The sequence below is a fragment of the Charadrius vociferus genome, unplaced genomic scaffold (assembly GCF_000708025.1).
Source record: "Charadrius vociferus isolate BGI_N301 unplaced genomic scaffold, ASM70802v2 scaffold1039, whole genome shotgun sequence".
Classification (NCBI taxonomy): Eukaryota; Metazoa; Chordata; class Aves; order Charadriiformes; family Charadriidae; genus Charadrius; species Charadrius vociferus.
The window spans coordinates 75757-94676 of NW_009650167.1; the positions used below are offsets into that span (position 1 = coordinate 75757).

Consider the following 18920-nt stretch of genomic DNA (forward strand, 5'->3'; position numbering starts at 1 on the left):
CTGAGCATGCATGTTTACATCTTCATCTCTTTTTGCTAATGAACAGAGTGTGCAAGTCCAGCTCCCTTCCAAAAAATGCTGAAGCTACACTCAAAGTGTAATTTAAGTTGTAGTGAACCACTTGTTCTTTGGAGATTTGTGTGCTGGAATAATAACACAGCTTCACTGTTTTGGTGAGCGTTAGCTGGTGTATATGTAGCTCTGAAAAGCATGAATACCTTTTTCTAATCCCCATGTTCTGTTGTTGTTAAGTGTTTAACTGTGTAGCTCCTCCACTGCCGTTGCCTAGAAGGCAAGGCAAGTCTGGGATGGTGCTAACCCGGACACAGGAGAAAAAAGCTGAACCTGCTCCACTGTGCCAGTTCCCGGTGTTTCACTGGCATTGCAGTGTGTGCCTGGGAGCTCCAGGGCCAGAGAGTTACTGGCAACGTGTCTTCTCTTCCTTCTCTCTTTTCGGAGTGGAAACTTTGTAAGGCTTTAGTAGAAGTTGCTGAGAATCACGTGGTAAATGTTGTGTAAAGGGCTCTCCCCTTTTTGGAGCACCCAGAGGCCTGGAAGGGATTCTTCTAGCAGCATCAGTGCTCCGAATTGAGAGAGTGCACCACAGTGTTCTTCAGACCAGCGGTTCTTCCCCTCTGCCATTCAGTCACCTTGTGTTCCAAAAGAGGTGGGATGCTCCAAGTGTGTCCTTATTAAATTGTAGCGTCTAGCTGAAAGTGTCACTTGAAATAAGCGTGTTTGCAGTGCGAGGCCTTTCTCCTGCTCTCTTGCAAGTCTGCACACAACTGATGGGTCCTTTCTCTTATTGTGTATCTTGTTTTGCTTCCCCCTCTATCTTTGCCTGTTGTGATAAAACTGAATGAAGCTTTTACAGGCAGAAAAATGGTACCACGAAGCTGACCAGTGCTGTGACACTTCAGCATTGCAGTGAATGCTGCCTCGCCACGGACTAAAAGCCCAGCAGTTGCTGCTTACTTTTAATTCTTTTTCTCTCTCTCCCTTTTAGCATTCTTCCTTTCATCTGCAGTTCGGCACCAGAGCTCCCAGAGCACGTCACTGCAGCAAGGGTAACGTCAAACGATTTTCTGCTTTACTTTTTGCCACTTGAAATGCCGACCATCCTTGGTGGGGGTGGGGAGGGCAGCTTGTTTTCCTTTTGGAAAGGAGACCCCTTTGTCTGTTGTTTCCCCATAAGTTTTGGACTCGCTGTTTACCTTCAGTCACCTTTGCCAGAAGGATGTTTCTGTTGATTTGTGAAATTAAGCAGCAGTTTCTAGAGGCAGGTGGTTAGATCCTCCACTGAGAAAAGGGCCACAGTGTGGGCTCAGCCTGTAGCAGACAGCAGAGAAGCCCCTCAAGTCAGGACATTGAAACACCTCAACTGCGGAAGGAGCTTCAGCTGCCCCGCAGTGTGCCCAGGTGGCCAAGGAGGCCAGCAGCATCCTGGTCTGTATCAGGAACAGTGTGGCCAGCAGGACTGGGGCAGTGATAGTCCCCCTGTACTCGGCACTGGTGAGGCCCCAGCTGCGTTCAGTTTTGGGCCCCTCACTGCAAGACAGACTTTGAGGTGTTGGAGCGTGTCCAGAGAAGGGCAACGGAGCTGTGAGGGGTCTGGAGCACACGTCTGGTGAGGAGCGGCTGAGGGCCCTGGGGGTGTTCAGCCTGGAGAAGAGGAGGCTGAGGGGAGACCTTCTCGCTCTCTACAGCTCCCTGAAAGGAGGGGGTAGCGAGGGGGGGTCAGTCTCTTCTCCCAAGGAACAGGCAGTAGGACAAGAGGAAACGGCCTCAAGTTGTGGCAGGGGAGGTTTAGAATGGACATTAGGGAAAAATTCTTCCCCGAAAGGGTTGTCGAGCACTGGAACAGGCTGCCCAGGGAAGTGGTGGGATCGCCAGGCCTGGAGGGATTTACAAGATGGGCAGATGTGGTGCTGAGGGACGGGGTTTAGTGGTGGACTTGGCAGTGTTAGGTAGGTTTACGGTTGGACTTGATGATCTTAAAGGTCCCTTCCAACCTAAATGATTCTGGGGTTCCGTGAAATGTGATTAACAGCCCAAGCGCAGGACATCGAGCCAGGAAACTTGAGGCTTCATTTGCTTCAGCACTTTGAGCTGTTTGTGTGTTTATTTCGCTTCCTCTGCTGGGATCTCCCGAAGCCGTACCTGGACAGAGCTGCAGGCTGTGCTGCTGCTTGCTTTAACCAGAAGGGGACACTGCAGAAATAGAGAACTCCTGTGAGCAGCATCGAGGAAAAATGGCGAGATTTGCTCATTCTGTCTGCACTGCTGAAGGGTGCAGAGGGGTGGCCTCTTCCCACTGGTCCTCAAGCATGTGGGAACACAGTTTGGATCTGCCTCTGTGACACAGCGCCCAACGTTGTTACTAAACCCCGCAACAGACCCACAAAGCCTTGGTGCTTGTGGTTATGTACTTGCTCGCAATTGCTTTGGATTTCTGATAAATTAAAGCCCTTTGAAAGGTATTGCTGGCTATTACAGAGTAAACTGATCAAAGGCAACTGCTGTTGTGTTAATTTTGCCTTCTTTCACTAGCATCTCATGTTTTTTCCTGAATATTTTATGCAGTTTGTGCATCCTGTGTTATTTATAGAAAGTGTGGATCTCAGCGCACAGGAAATTCTGAGCTTCCGATTTGTGATGGAGACGGCATTTACTGAGCAGCAGCTTTGTCTTCAAATTTCAGAAACCGGTTACCTTTCTGGTCATCTCATCATAATCCAGAGTGAATCTCCCTCCTCTTTAAGTCTAAGACTTTAAGTCTAAGACTGTCTTTGTGGTATCATAGATTCCTGCTTAATAAGGAACTATAATCTGATACCTTTTGGTTCTGTGTCTTTTTCTGAGTAAGGGCATTTGGCACCTCTGGGGATAATCCCCGAGTGCTGCAGGATGGGCTTGTGCCTGCTTTCCCTGCCCCCTGAAACGTGTACTGCAGTTCTGATGAGAGCACTGTATGTGCAAAGTACTGTCCCTGGTTAGAGTGGTGCTTTTCTCGCCAGTTCTTTGGGAACAAATCGATAGTTTCTGTAACTGGCTCTTAGGCAGAGACGTAAACAGCTGCCTCTGGTCCTCCTTGTTGTTACTCCTTGTCCTAGAGATCTTGCAAAACAGCTAATTATAAGCAAGTGCCATTTGCATTTTTTCTGCTCAAGCTCACACTGTGAGTTTTGCGTAGTGTTTCATTTTTGAATTAACACCCTGTGGCACGTTTGAGCGGAGTTCATTGTTGTTCAGCTCTGATGTTTTAAACGGGGTTCTCGTGCTGTAGTGCTGTCTGCGCCGCTGTGAAGAAAGGCAGTGCGTGCATGCAAACACCTGCAGTGCTGACGGTACAGGGCTTGAGGCAGGAGTGAGCGCGGTTGTGAGGCAGAGGATCCCTGCCAGTGATAATCCTGAGAAAAGCAGAAAGAATCCACCGTGACGGCTAATGAGAACATGTTGCTGGCTGCTAGCTGAAATGCCCCTGGCAGTTTTCAGTCTTTCATTCTGTATCAATACTGTGGCCTGCTTGCCTTCAGGCCCCCAGTTTATTCACTGAACTGAAGCTGTCATGTGTTGGGGCAGCCGTATACCATTTTCCGTAAGGAAGAGAGCAACATCTAAGTGTCGAAAGTAGAGCAGGCTTCAGGTAAGATGTCTTCTGACCCTGCTTTGGCAGGGGGGTTGGACTAGATGATCTCCAGAGGTCCCTTCCAACCCTGACCATTCTGTGGTTCTGTAATTTGTCATTCAGGTGCTGGTGCGGTTTGAGCTGTGGTGCTCCCGCCATTGTGTCTGTGCTGAATGATCCTAAAGGGATTCTAAAGGGATTCTCAGCGCTACAGTTGCGGAGTGTTTGAAATGAGATGTTACTACAGTGGTTCTCTATCACAACAGGGGAAGCTACCCTTTAATAAGGATTTAATTTGCACTTTTTAGCAAAATGTCTTAGTGCCCAAAGTCATCATGAGCAATGATGCTTGTGCTTGGCTGGATAGCTGTGGGATGGTGCACGTTCCTGCTCCCGTCCGTGGTCAACCTGAACCAAGATAGGCGTGGGCCTGAGAAGCCTTGTTAGATGTCTGCCAGTCCCTCCCGATCTGCTGTTGTCAACTTCGACAGACATGGTAATGGCACAGAAGAGGCTTTTGGGCTAAACGTTAAATGCTGAATTGCACTGGGGGTGGGAGAAGCCGTTATTATTGCCATTCAGAGAATGCAGCTGTAAGTGACAAAAGAAGAGCAGCCTCATAACTCTCCTGTAAAGAACCCAGCTGTGGTCTTAAGGCCCTCTCTAAACTATCTATTTAACAGAGAAGAGCTTCAAAAAATAGAGGAAAAAAGGATGCCTGTGAGTCATTCATGTGTCGCGCTCAAGGCTGATTTAAGAATGCTCATTAGCCCTTCTTCCCCATCAAAGGCACGTTTCCTCCTCCCGGATGCTCCCCGCTATCGGGTATCTTCAGGGCTTTGTGCTTGGTGCTGAAGTGGGTTGAGAAGCGTTAATGGGTTCAGCCTCTCAGCTGTGGTGGAGGTAACTTGTCTCTATACCTGGAAAAGCTTAACAAGAGCCTTTTAGATAAAACTCAAGTGTAAGCAAGGCTTAAGGTAGGTCTGTTTCCATTGGAGTTGGTGACAAAATTCCGGTCTGTAAAAACAAGGCGGTGGAAAGTCCCTGGTGGTCGCTGGGCTTGGTCTCCACCAGCACATCCAGCTGTGGATCTCAGCATCAGCAACAAGCGATAACCTAGCCTGGGCGAATTTTCAGTTAATTTTCAGTCTGTTTCATTCTGCACTCTTTCTTTGTTTCAAACTATTTCAAATAACATTCTGAAGTGGGAAGTAAAAACAAACAAACAAACAAAAATCAATTTGCCCATACTGAATGTTATGCCAGGATGGGAGTAAAGCAAATCAACCACTGAGGCGCTTATTCCTTTTTCTTAAAGCTTGTTGCAATTTATGGCGGACCTAACTGATGTTAAGCCCTGGGAGCAGCGACTGTGTTTGGTAGAGCATTTGTAAGTTGAACTCAGAAATGAGATCAAGTGTTTTCTGCATGTTTTTGAACAGCCTTCTGATATGGGCTGCAGCTTCAGCACTTTTGCAGCATTTCTTGTCCTACTGGAGTGCTTTTGCCAGGTGTTGGGAGGAAGGTCTGGGGACTTTGCCATATCCAGTGTCCTCCATTGGATTAAGCCCTAGGGAGATAACGTGGCTTTTGCCTCACCTGCCACCCTCTGTCCGTAACACTTAAGACCAGAACAGAAAACCTCTCCTTGCTCATGAGCTGCTACAAAGTGAAATGTGATCTGTGGGAAACCATCTTCTGGCCCAAGTGGCCTTTGGGTCGAGTCTTTCATACTGACAAATCATGAAGTCTCCTGTACAACTGCTGCTCCCCCAGTGGAAAACCGCTCTACTCCATCTCCAACTTCTTTTACCTTTTTTCCTCTCTTCATGTTTTATGTCTCTTGACAATATCTGTTTGCTACAAATTAATCTTACCTTATCATTCACAGACTTGTTGCCAAAACATCTCTGACTTCACCGCCATGGCCTGAAGTGAAACTTCCAGATCCAGTCGAAGAAGCGAAGTACCATGCAGGTAAAGGTCTTGAGTCTCAGGTGAAGACTAGCACTCCAGTATTGCCGTTGGTGGCCCGATTGAGCATAAACAAGTATCTTCAATGACTGGAGCTAGTTTTTGTTCTTCACACTTTTGTCATGTTTCTGGCACGTGTTAGTGCCACTGGACTTGTGTTCCAGCTGCTGGTATTGGAGATTTGGGTAGAATATGAGGTCTCCTTAGTTTATGGCAGCATGACAGGTTGTAAGACCCCCAGAGGAATCTTACCTGATGTGATGTGTCGCTTTCTAAAGCGTGAAACGAGCCTTTGGACAGGAGAAAACAATTATTTTTCTTTTAATGGTTAAATCCAAAAGCTAAATCCAGCATAAGCAGTTGGATGGTGGGCACATCTGAGAGCTGGTGTATTTTAGCGCATAAAACGGAACACTTGAGCCAGCATAAACAGTTGGATGGTGGGCACATGACAGAGCTGCAGAGGTGTGACATAAGGCAATGAGCAGCTGGGAAGCCACGTAACGTTAGCGAATGCATTCTTGTCCCCACATCCAGCCAGAGCCGTTGAACGTGGCAGTGGTGCTCCTGAAAGGAGCACATGGACCGTACAGCGGTCAGCCTCACGAATCAGAGTGCAGTGCCCGTAGCTGTTCAGCAACCATCCTCACTGCTTGGCCTTACAAGAACATGTCAGTCTTCCACTTGTAACCAGCCGCAGGTTCCCCTGGCAGGTGGGGATGTGAAAATCAAATACGGAGAGGCCATATGTGTCTAGCCTTGTGTTGCCCAGTGGGGCTGCTGTCATCCAGACCGTGCTAGGGATGTAGTGGGGAAGCCAGCACAGGTACAGGATGTTTCTCAGAACAAGGCAGTAACGAGCCCCAGCAGGTGAGTTTCCAGTTGCTGTGGTGGTGGCAATTAGCGGTTGTGTACTCCATGCAAGCAGTGAGCTCCTGTGTTTATTAACAGGCAATCTTACTGTCTTGTTGCGTTAGCCTGTGGGACATCTGTGAAGGGCACCTGACTTCTCTGCGTCAGGTGGAAGAGACCCAGGAAGCAAAGGAGAGTTTTTTTACAAGGAGAGAGTGAGAGGGGGGAAAAAAAGCTGAGTTGTGTCCACCTTTTTGCAGGTACTCAGCCAGCTGATAGGAGACCGTGAATAACTCTGTGAGTGATACGCTTTGGAGAGAGCCTCCTGCTCCAGGTCTCCTCTGGCTGTTTTTCATCCTGCTCTTTTATCTCCTTTGTGCTCTTGGGATTGCTGAAGTGACAGATGAGTGTTCTGTCCCTGTGCACGGTTTGACCCAGTAGTGAACCATAAACTGCTCAGTTTGATTTGCGGAAGCCCTGTGGTGAGCAGAGTCCCATATTCCCCCGACGGATTCACGTGGGATCCTTGGGGCCACTGTGATTTCCGAGCCTTGTAACCTCCTACTGTTTGTGAGCTCGCGTCATTATCTCCTGGCTGTGCTTGTCCAAAGCAAACAGCAGTGAAAGCATTTAGATTCTGCCTTCTATTTTCCTGCTGGCTATGGAAACAGCTGTGGATATTTTAGGAAGGGTCGCTCCACATGGCGCTGAGATACGAGCCATTCAGGCGATCAAATGGTAACATCGCTTGATGTTTCCTGTCACTAGAGGTGTTTGGAAGAGTTATCAACAACTTTGGAGCCCAAGTACAGTGAAAAAATGTACCTTTTTTGGTTACAAAAAGATGAGAAAGCCCCGCAGGTAGAAAGTTGAAATTTGGCAAGCAAATAGCCCTTGTTGGAGTGTGACTCTGCATGGGTTTTGCTAAGAGAAGATTGTATGCCAGCATTTTGAAATTCCGGTTTTGAAATGTTGACCACAGGACTACTGATATACCTAGATCAGCAGGTTAGAGCCGGAAGAAATCTATCGTTCCGCTTGTGCAGTTGAGGACATAGCAAAGAGAAGGGGGTTGTATTTTTTCTCTGCACATTTATAGTGGACCACTGTGAATCAGGGAAAAGAGCACACAGTGGATCCGTCTTCTGGGACAGCAATTCCAGCAACACGGTAGCTAAACTCTTCTTCATAGTGGGAACTGCAGCGGCTACTGCCTTGCAGATAGTTCCTGTTCTTACCTCTACCTTCAGTAGTTTGCATCTGCTGGGTTGAACCTTGGACACTTTCAGAGTGTGCCTGTAAGGGCTGGGTTTGGTTTGACTGGCTGCTAAATTCTTCTCTGTCCCAAATGGATGTTGTTTTGTTTATGTTCCCAGAAAAAAAAAATAAATGATTCAGCCACTTTTGAGGACAATGAAACAAATCTATTTTTCCAGTTATAGAAAAGTTGCTCTTAACAGCTCAAGGGGGCGGAAAGCTACTATTTGGCAGTGGAATGGCACTCGTTAAGCAATACCTTTTGATGTTCCCATAGAAATTGGTTTTGGCCTCACCGCACAGGAAGCTGATCACAGAAAACTGAATTTGGTCATGTGTAGGACCTCGTCCCTGGGATTTGTACTGCTCCTGGCACCTGCTCTGCGTGCATGTGCATAGGGGGAGGGATTTTCTGGAAAAGAGTGAGGGAAAGGTACCTCCAGCAAAGACAAGAGAGACAAATTCTCAACCAGGCTTTCCTAGTCTGCTGGAGCCCTTTTTCCTGGGTACTTTGCTAACCTCTTCCTCATGTTCTGCGTGCCTTACGCAGTATTCAGAGTCCTGAGCCACTGGCGTATTACTTGGAAATTGAGGGGGGCTCCCCTCCAAATGTAGGACGCGTGGGCAAGCGCTCTTTTCTGGGACGCTTTATATCTGAATACAGTGCATTTTAGGGTGCCGAAGAAATAGACTGAGAAGTCAAGTCTTAGATTAGCTACACAGTAAATATATTAGGTGTTTACTTATGCATGGGTTTGCCAGCAACTAAAATACAAATAGGTCATTAAGCTTACAAAAGGAAGGCTCACGCGTCCTAGGAAACAGCATTGCCATTGATCCTTGCTAAAAGATTGCCAGAAGATAAGAGTTTTGGTGGGAGAGCAGTGTGGCTGAATTACTTTTGAACAGCTCTTCACCCCTTGCTGGGTTTTCCACACTGACCCCTTCCCTGCTCTTTGCCCACAGAAGTGGTACAGAAGGTGAACAAGATGATTGCAACGGGGCAGTACGGAAGGCTCTTTGCTGTGGTCCACTTTGCCAGCAAGCAGTGGAAAATAACCAGTGAAGACTTGATTATGATGGACAACGTACTGGAGGCTGAATGTGGAGACCGTATCCGGATGGAAAAGGTGACGTGCCGTGCTTCCACTGTGCCTGTGATGCCATGCTGCGTGTGGGGCCAGGGCAAATTGCCTCTGAACATTCCTTGAGGCAAACCCCATAACCAGTTTTTAAAAACTAGTCCTGGAGAGCTCCTGTTGGATCTGTTCGTACTCCAGCTATTTGCTTTGCCTTCCTTTTGTTCCAATCTCAGTTACTCGCTTAGTGATAATATTATTGTGATTTCTGTTGAACAGGGTTGGAATGAGTCGTGCCAGACTCTGTTAGGAGACAGATTTTTGTTGTACTAACTTTGTCCAAAAAAACAGAAATTACAGTTGTTGTTTCTAGAGACGGCAGCTGAGGACTGTTTACCTTGAGTCTCTAACACCCAAAATACTTGCAGTACTCCCAGAGGGACTGTCACTGCTCAATGCTTTGCAAGATCCTTATCACGCTGAGTGTGTTGGGTGGAGGGAGAGGGATGGTGCGTGTAGGGGAGAATTGCCAAGATGCAATCCAGTATCTTTCTCCTTAGCCTTGGTTAACTAGCAGGAACTTGTACAGGCTCATTAATCCAAATCTTAAATGAAAGATTACGAAGTGGGATTCTGCTGGCGTAATCTTAACGTTGGTTGTTAGAGCCAAGCAGGCAGTGAAGGAGAGCTGGGCAGTTTTTCTACTCATCCATTGCTTCGAAGTCCAGTTTTGAGGCAGCTTTTTTGGCACGCCTTCAGCTGCGTCCCGCATCCTTGTATACAGCAGAGAGGAGTGGTTTGCGTGGAGTGGCCAGCTAGGAATGCAAAGGTCTGGATGGGTGTGAAGAAGGTGAAAAACTTGCTGAACTACCATAACCCTTTGGGGATTTCACTGGCCAGTAACTGTCTGAAAAGTCAGAACATCTCATGACCATTTATATGTCGCTTTTAACTGCTGCCATACAATTAGCGTGGGGAGGGGGCAGTCTGTGAGAAACGCTCTCTCCTCTCGCCATAGCCTCTCTGTTATCCTGCCCGGTCCTTTCGATAGGCAGGTGGTTGAAGTGCCCTGAAACAAAAGGGCTGCTCCCTGGGGTGGGGAATCCCCCCAAGATGTTCATTTCTTTATTGCCCATCTTGAGACCTTGTGGAGGAGAGTGAGGAGAGTGTTTCTCTACTGGGACATGTAGCAACTGCTATAAAAATCCAATGATTCTCGGAGCTGCCATTCACTCTGATCCCCCGCAAGGCATATTATTTTTCTTCCCTGTATGGCTTGTCATATGTTTTACAACTGTTGGTGAGCCGGAACAGAGAGGTTCAGTGTGTTCTGATCAGCGTGAAAGATACTTCTAAAGTATGTTTTAGTAGGATAAGCTGTCCTGGAAGACTGTTTAGTGAACCTGTTTCTTGCTTGTTCGCTGCCATTCCCCACCGTCCCTCCCCAGTAACAGTGTCAGGTTTGAAATGCGTAAAGGCCTGTTTTTAAGCAGTTTTACTCCTTTATGGTGACTCTAGAATTTGTAAGATATTGTTTGCGTTTCTACTGGGACAATGAACGAGTGAGATATGCCTGATTTATTTTCCATAGGTTTTGCTGGTTGGTGCTGATGACTTCACGCTTATTGGAAGGCCGCTCCTGGGGTAAGATGTCTCATACAAGAATTATCTTCCAAGACAATTCTCCGACTTAATTGTAGCTTCAGGGCTCCTACAGTGCCTGAAACTGAAGACAAACCTGGATTTATCAGCAGTAGCTTTTTTCCCAGCCCTGTGGCTTTTGAAAGAATCACCAGTAAACAAGCTCATCAGCCTCTGCTGACTCTACCCGTTGCCGCAGTGCCAGGATAGAGCAGCAGTACCCATTCCTAAGGTAACTGTAGGATATTCACCTCCGTTGGGTTGGATCTTTTTCTCATAAGCCTTGCACAAACTAGCAGTAAATCTTGCTCTTCAACATCTTTACTCCCTCACCCTAATTTCAGCGATGGTCATCTTAGAATAACCCAAGAATCTTTGCCCATCCCTTAATCAATTTGACTTGGGCTGTTTTAACCCATTGCCTTTTGTCCTTGTCTTAACCCAGCAGGCCTTAATCTTAATTTCAGAGTTCCTCGTTTTCCTTTCCTCCTGGTCACATGGTGCAGCAATCGCCGAACTGAGGAGAAGTTGACCCGGTTGGCACCATCTCCGTCCCAGTGCTGCAGGACGTGCTGTACAAACTGGCAGAACACCTGGTTCTGCAGCCTTTGCTTTACCCAAAGGAAGCGGCGCGTGGCCCAGGTGTTACTGCTCAGCTCTTGGCGCTAGCCAGAGGCAAGGTCATGAACTGTTGTCCCCAGGACAAGAGGTTTTAGTGGTAAAACGCAAGTCAAGATAAGGCGGGGTGCGGGCGCTCAAAGCGTGTGGAAGCCCTGGCTGTGGACTGCTTGCAGGCTAAACCCCACCTTTAGGTCGTAGCTTGAACGGCAGCAACTTTGGCGGAGGATGGTCAGATGAAGGAGGACCTCGTACATCTGAGGATTATTTCTCGGTAGCTTGTAGATTCAAGTTAGAAATACCACAAGGTTTCAGACTGGTTTCACTTCTGAGTGGTTTCTGTGGTACCGGGGAGCTGTTGGTATTGAAGAGTTGCTTGTAACACGCTTGCGTGTTGGTAACGTGACTTCAGTTGTACTGGTGGTAGCTGCCCCGGGTTCCCTGTGTTAGCGGAGATTTTGAGGGCTGCCAGTCCTTTTAACAGTACTGCAAAAAGGTCTGGAATAGCAGATCCTTGGGAGTCTGAGTTATTGCCAGATACTGCCCTTGTGGAAAGGGAATCTCATTATTAGGACTAGAAATGTCATCTTGCAGAAATTCCAATCAGAGCGCAAGTTCTGCAGCCAGGGATCTGTCATGGCAGGCGGTTTAGGAGCGCCATCCTTCCTGGCGCTCTTAGCTAGTGGCCTTGGGGTGGCTCTTTGCAACTCTCAGTCTGTGTGCTGGCCTTGGCGTGTGGCCCGAGACCCGGCAGCTCCGGGACAGGAAGGAGAACAGCTGTCTGGTTCCTGCAGGTGCTCTAAGCGTCTGCAAAGCAGTGTCAGTTGCTTGAAGCAGACCAAACTGCACGTCTGCCGGTGTTAGCTTGAACTCCAGTAACTTTGGGAGAGGGGAGCAGAGAGGAGGCGGCTGACCAGGCAGAATGAAAGGCTGGTAGAGAGGTGCCGTCCCCTCTGGGAGCCGTGGGGAAAGCTCCCGAGCCCCCGGCTCTCCGCTACGGGCTGAGGAGAGGAACTGAGCGTGTCGCAGCCAACGTGGACTGCAGTTCTTTCGCATAGTTCCCAGTTGTGCCTAAACCACAGACATTTTGAAGGGAGATAAGAGCTTGGATGCGAACAAAGGCGCTTTTGTTTTTCTGTTGTTTTAAAAATAAACACGTCGGCGAGTGCTTGCACCAGTGTCTGCACAAGTTCATTACAGCTGCGCTCCCTGTTCAAACTTGGAGGCGGGTAGGAACTTGTCCTGTTTTGGACTGATGGTCATGTTTTAGTTTTCTGTAGCAGTCAGATACCTCCCAAGATGACACTCCTCTCAAGCCTTAAAAAAACAACAGTGCAACAAAACACATCTGCGTGGCAGAGGCTATTCTGGGAACTTCTAGCTGGCTTCTGCTCTGGAATCTGTGGGGTTTTGTGTTTGTTCAAGTAACTTGCTGCCTGGTCGATCAGCACCAGGCTAGCGAGCAGTATGCAGTCTACTTTGTTTAGCCGTATAGTGCAGAAATTGTTGTGCACTTTCACAGCTGTGATTAGAAGTGAGCATCACCTTGGGCAGGTCTGCGTTCCAGGCCATCACTTGGGTGCCCTCAGCTGTTTTAGACCTGAGTGAGATAAATGGTGCCTCTCTGAGAAAGTTTACCTTATTTCTAGACAAAGTACAGCTGATGGGGAATTTTTTCCTCTAGATGAACCCTGCTCTTCCTCCTGCTACCTGCCCATTTTTGCAGTGGCTTCAGTGGAAATGACAAAGGACCCGTTCTTTTCCCAGACGGCCAGGCTGGGATTCGGTTACCTTCCGCAGGGAGCGAGAGAGCTTGTCAGTTGAAGTTATTACCTCTAAGAGTTATGATCCTTCGGGGTTGTAGGTTGCCTGGATCTTTTTCACTGCTTAATGACAATAGCTTTCAGCCCGACTTAAATCTATGCGATTTCAGTGTGAATTTTTCTTGCCTCCTGCAAAAATGTGTTAGATGTGCTTTGTCATGAAACATTTTGCTGCTGAAAGCAGCAGCCCTGGCTGTCACTGTCAGACTCTGGGAAATGTGTGACCCCCTTTTTATTTTTATGGACATTCCAGTCATACCTAAAACATTCAATAAAGATTTTTTTTTTTTCTTGGGCTCTATTTTGCTGAGAACTTTTCTGTTCGTATACGCTTCACCAGCAAGTTGGTTTCTGCTGTGCTTCAGCCTTGTAACCAGCAGGTCCTGGTGCTCTCTCCAACAGAGAAGGACTCACCGGGGCCCGTTGGCCTTGAAAACGGACTTGCAGAGTGAAGCCACGCTCAGATACTCAGCTATGTCTCAACAATACCCTTACAGATTTGCTGGAAAGCATGTCATCTATGAGCAAGGTTGGGGGGAATCTTATGTACGGATCTGTGTCAGCGCTTCTCCCTTTGGCTGGGCGCTCCCCAAGCCTAGGACGGGTAGGGTGGTCCAGCGGCGAGAGCTGTACCGAGGGGCGCTTGGCTGCGCTGCTGCAAACACTGGCTCTCCCGAGAGCAGCGCAGAGATTTCGGTGGCCGGGTCGCTTTATCTGGCCTGGCCACTTTCCAGTTTTCCCATGTGATCATCATTGGGGAGTTTCTTACGTGCCTTTACAGCCCAAGCCTGTGAGAAGGCAGTGGGAGTTTAGCTTTCCCTTTGCCTTCAGTGGGCAGGAATTAGACCCAGAAAGTACAGCTCCCTAATTATAGCGGTAAAACACGACCAGCCCCTGGAGCGCAGTTCATTTTTTGGTTTCTTTCCTAGCGGTGCAAGGCTGGGGGTGTATTTCAGTAGTGCTGTTGGGCCCTGTCGCTGAATCTGGGTGACGGGGGTAGCTGGGATGTCAGGGTCACCCAGTGGTCTCTGAAAAGCTAGATTATCTTACATCCATTTTCTTCCGGGCTAGTCACTAAGTGCAGATAGATCCTTTTTCTCCTCTGGCTGTCCTTCCCTCCTCCCTCAAGGATCCGATCTCTGATATATATATATATGACACCCCAGAGAGTGACTGGTAAGAGAGATGGTAAATGTCTCGAGGCCTTTGGCCTCCCAGTGACCTCGCTGGCACAGTTGGGCTGGATGGGCTTCCCCCCTCTGTGCCCCTTGAGTGCAGACAGCGTCGTTTGTCAGGAAAATGTTCTTTAAATGTCTTCCGGCAGCGAAGTGAGCATGCTAATGAGTTTTTAATGGTATTCTGCAGTGATGCTGCATGAAAGTGTCTCTTCCTCCTCCGTTGTGGCTGTTGATTAAAACCACGCTTTCCAAAGCTTTAGTCTGGCGCTTGTCTGGAGGCACTTCTCGTCCCAGAGAGGAGCCGTTGTGCAGACAGGTAGCTGGGCCTCCAGCGCGTGCCTCGGACCGCCTTGTTTTCCAGCTCTGGCGTTTTTCAGCTAGCAGCAACAAATCCCAGCGCTCTTTTTCTAACTGCAGTGGGACGACTTCTCTCGCAGCTCTGCAGAATCCCTGGGTGGGCAGGAGGTGTGCTGTGTGTGTTGGGAAAGTAATGCGGAGGGACGAATTAATCTGTGATTTTACTCACCTGTGAAGGAAGTACGGGCCATCTTCTCTTCCTCTCCATCCACGGGGAGGGAGGATGTTTACTAGAAATGAGATCTAGAAATAATGTGAGTCTTTGAGTGGTCTCACCGCTCAACCTGAACTCCCCCAGCTGCGGGGTGGGGAGCGGGACGTGAAATCCTCAGTGGGTCCCCGTCTTCTCTTCCAATTTGGGGTAAACAAGCAGGACAGACCATGAGTGGGAGGCAGAAGAGAGGCGTGTGGGAGGAGTGACTTGCTCCAGCAGGCAATTAGCGGTGCTTCCTGCTAGAAACAGTGGGCCAAATCTCTTTTCACTGAGCCTTTGCCAGGACTTATTCAGGTGAGCAAGGTGAGAAGACTTTCTTCCAGCTGTCTGGGGTACTTTATAGAAGGAGGAAGGACTTCTGTGTTGACGAGCTTAGCACAGGAGAAGGGGCTACGGGTGGGCTTAATCTGTACCATAAGCAAAGCAGGACATCATGTGAAAGTGCCGGGGGAATTTATCTCGCTGTAATCCTGCAAGTTCCTGCAGGTTCGTCTTACTACTGCCTCCGTAGCCGTTTCTGATCTTATCCCTCACATGACAGAGAGGTACCACCCCGCAAACTATCCCGTCGCTTGGCTGATCCACGTACAGCACCTCGGAGCTTTGCACCATGAAGCCAACAACCTGACAGATTTCCCTGGTGGCTTTGTAGTTCTTGTGGATCTGGGCTCTGTAGAGCAGGATGTGTTTCTCCGTGTGTCGCTGTTCCCCAGAAACCTGCTCACCGATAGGAGGAGAATGTAAATAACTAAAAAGTGATACTTTCAACATTTATTTTTCAGGAAAGATCTCGTCCGTGTGGAGGCTACTGTGATAGAAAAGACGGAGTCCTGGCCAAAAATTAACATGCGCTTTTGGAAGAGGCACAACTATCAAAGGAAGAAAAGTAAGATGAAGAGAATCCAGAGGTTCCTTCCCTGCCGTTTCCTTGGTGGATCCGGGAGGGGGACGTACGGTGACACGGGGGCAGAGCCTGGGGAGGGACACTCGCTCACCGTATCCCCAGGGCCCCTCGCGGCACAGCACCTCTCTCCCAGCCCGCTGTGTTCAGGGCACGGGCGCTTAATCCTCCCTTGGTCCAGCGCCCTTTCCTAGGTAGCCTTGCAAAAGACCTTGTTAAAAAAAAAATAAAAATATCCTGGGCAGAAAAGCAATCTTGTTCTCTTTCCAAAGCCTTAAATATTGGATATGTAATCACAGCTACTAGCCAGCCTGTGGCAGGCTTTGTGATTACCAGATGACTGCCCCTTCTCAGATACGACTGAGAGGGAGAAAAATTATGATGGCTTTTTTTACGGAAGGGATGCTAAAACCTTGCCCAGCCCGACCCGGTCCCGCGGGAGCTCTGCCTGGCCCTCCTGCTCGTGCCGTGCCAGTGGTATGCGGCCGTCCTGCCAACGGGGCAGCATCTGCCAGCACACCCCTCCGAGAAACCCGCGCGCCGTGGCATGCCCTAGCCTAGCGCAGCTAAGCCAGCGGGAGCCTTCCGAAAGGTACGCAACAGGGCGGGTTTGTGCTGTCATCTGATCTTTTTTTTTTCTGTTTTCATTCTCTTTCAGTCATCACGAACCCGCAGACTGTCCTCCGGATAAACACCATAGAAATTTTCCCCTGTTTGTCGTGATTGATTGATCGGGTGTTGTGCGGCTTAGGTTTATTATTGCTTTAAGCAATTATGGAAATAAAACTGCCTTGTCATTGGAAAGTTCTGGACTTCTTGCTGTTGTCAGAAATGGAAATCTATATGTACTTTCTGTTTTTAAAAAAACAAAATGAAATATTTTTTTTAAACTATTATTTCAGCCTTGATGGTGTTTATTTGTCAGGAGTTTTAAACAAGGCAGGATCCGTTGCTAGCTGTCGGGCTCTTTCATGCCAGCGGGGTCTGCCTTTGCCCCCACTCCTCTCTCTGTACTTTAGGGATTCAGGCGCTCGGCTTTGTCTTAGAAATACCGTGGGCTTCACTGGGTGTGGGGAAAAAAGGGCCGTCTGCCTCCCAGTCCCAGAGGTAAGGCTCTGAGCCGGCAAGGCACAATCTATCTGTACAATTAGTCAATTTAAGGAGCCCGTTGCCGTGCTCAGTAACTCGTGTCCTTGCGAGTTGCCCTGCGCTGGGACTGCGGGCGCCCTCAGGGCTGGCAGAGACACGGGCGTGTTTGGGTGAGCTGATTTGCCCTCTGGAAACGCTCACTGCTCTCCACAGCCTGCAGTTACGTGGCTGTAAATAGGTGAGGTGTTTTTTAAGAGTGCTAAGTGTAGTTTTGCCCCCTGCCCCTTCTCCTCTCCTAACAAAAGCCCCGCAGCTCTGTTCATATAATTCCTGGCATTGCACGGCTTCAGGGAATATCCTGGGTACAGCGTGGGCCACAGCGAACGTGGGACTGCAGTGAAGCAAGACGACTGCGGGATCCCACATTTACTCCCAGATTATGTTAAGTGGTGAAAATCCTTCTTAAAGATTAGCAACAGGAGATGCAGCTGAGAAATTACCCTCGTAAAGGTGAGCCAAAGAGTATGGCATAGCAATATACGGTGCGTAGTAATACTGTCAAAGTAAGAGATATCAGTGGCTCAGGAGTGATTTCGTGCTTATTTCACAGGCTCGGTGCCTGACCTGCTGAGTATATTTTCGTGTCTAGATCTCGGTAGTTTCTCTGCCCTTTGTCGGCAGGTCGGGCATGGTGCCTTGCTGAGCAGCGCGTGGCAGGCGCGGTTATTCAGCCAAGGTCTGCCGGTGTTTCTGGGCTGTGATAACAGCCGGGGAGAGTTTGCTAGAGCTTTCCGCAGGCTCTGGGGGCAGCTGTCGGATTCTCTGCAGCTCCCGTGAGAAGCGGTAAGAGGGCCCTGCTCTCCTTGTCACTTCTCTAGGGAGTACCTTGCTTCCAATGAGGCAGGAGGACAGTCCGCATGTGGGTGTCCTTATGCTCCCCCGCTGTAACTCCCCCGTGGGACCGAGGGTGCCCACCACCCTGTACTGAAGGAGGTGCCAGTTTTGAACATAACGATAGCTGGGTCTTTCAAATCTCACAAGTCTGTATAAACCTTCAGGAGATCACTTTAGGTGCCGTAAAGGGCGAGCTGGATGGCTCGGGCTGCATTTCGTCTCGCCGGACTTCAGCCAGAGAAGGATCCGGGCGAGCCTGGGTTAAGCTGGATCTCCAGTCGCTGGAGAGAGATGGTCATCTGCAGGGCTGACTCATCTCTTCCCCTTTAGGATGGTCTGGCACGAGCAGCCCTTGGGAGATGCTGTTCCTTCTCTGCTGACTGTACAGGGAGGTTGGACACCCGGGTTTTAAACAGCCAGTGGGAACGTGAAGGCAGGGACCTTTCCGCAACCAGCTTTGGTCGTTGCATCCTTGTTTCCAAGCTGGGAGGCAGAGGGGGGACCTCTCCTCCCAAAATCACCTCCCACCTCTTCCCCCCTCTCCCAAAGGTGGCTCCGGTTCTGCGCTGGGACCACAGATCCCGCAGCGGCAGCGAGTCGCAGTGCCTTGCGGGTTGGCATGAGGACTACGGCACTGACTGCCTTCCAGTCACAGACTGTTCCCAGTCCACGGCGGAAGCAGCGCTGCCAGCTGAAGCAATTCTACTGGAAACCTCGCAGTCCCTCTGTGTTTCTGAAGGCATGAGAGTGCTGGGGCTAAGAAACAGCAGGCGCGCCTTGGCTGTCAGAGGAGGTAGGGGGAATCTTCTGTCCTTCCCCTTACGGAGAGACACTGGAAAACAACAAGAGAGACTTCAAGGCTCAGAAATAGGGGAGGAAGCAGCCCGGTCTTGGTTCAAAAGAAAAAATCAATGTCTTAAGTCAATCTGTAAAACTGCTGCCCCCCAAAAAAAGCCCTGGGAAATGTCATTCTAATCCAAGTGATAGATTCTATGAAATTAGGGCGGCTGCACAGCGTGTTGCAGGGAGGAAGATGCGGGAAGGGAAGATTCAACCAGTAGCAGGAACTCCTAGGTTTTGTTTTGAAAACTTTATAACGTAAAATGTGAGCATAATATTCAGGGTTTTTTGAAATGATGCATTTGGACTAAGGCAAAAGGGGATTATTTTTGACATTTCCTTCATGGGAATGTAAAGAAAAAGCTTTTTGCTGTTCCAAGCGGAAGCAGAAATCCCCGGTTCTTCAGTCGCAGGTCTCCATTTGGCTTCACGCGTTGGGGGGTGGCCGCTTGCGATCCTCTTTCTGGCTTCAAAATGTGGTTTGCCACACTTAAATAGTTTAAGAACAGAAATTTCTCAAGAAAGCAGGCTCTTCCCCCCTCCCGCCCCCCCCAGCCACTGATTCATAGTGGAAA

At 48.9% G+C, this 18920-nt stretch overlaps 2 protein-coding genes across 2 annotated transcripts in view; one reads left to right on the forward strand and one right to left on the reverse strand.

Annotated features, from left to right (window-relative positions):
* IGHMBP2 (immunoglobulin mu binding protein 2) overlaps nt 1-1120 on the reverse strand; it is a 46784-nt gene extending 45664 nt beyond the window's left edge. Inside the window, 1 exon segment of the mRNA XM_009892436.1 lies at nt 1095-1120. Within this exon segment, the coding sequence (XP_009890738.1) occupies nt 1095-1120 (26 nt within the window).
* Nucleotides 1011-16425, forward strand: MRPL21 (mitochondrial ribosomal protein L21). The gene is made up of 6 exons (XM_009892417.1): nt 1011-1067; nt 5520-5605; nt 8678-8841; nt 10382-10434; nt 15404-15507; nt 16181-16425. The coding sequence occupies exons 3-6, from the start codon at nt 8701-8703 to the stop codon at nt 16243-16245; spliced, it is 363 nt and encodes a 120-aa protein (XP_009890719.1). The 5' UTR covers nt 1011-1067; nt 5520-5605; nt 8678-8700; the 3' UTR covers nt 16246-16425.
* The last annotated feature ends 2495 nt before the right edge of the window (nt 16426-18920 follow it).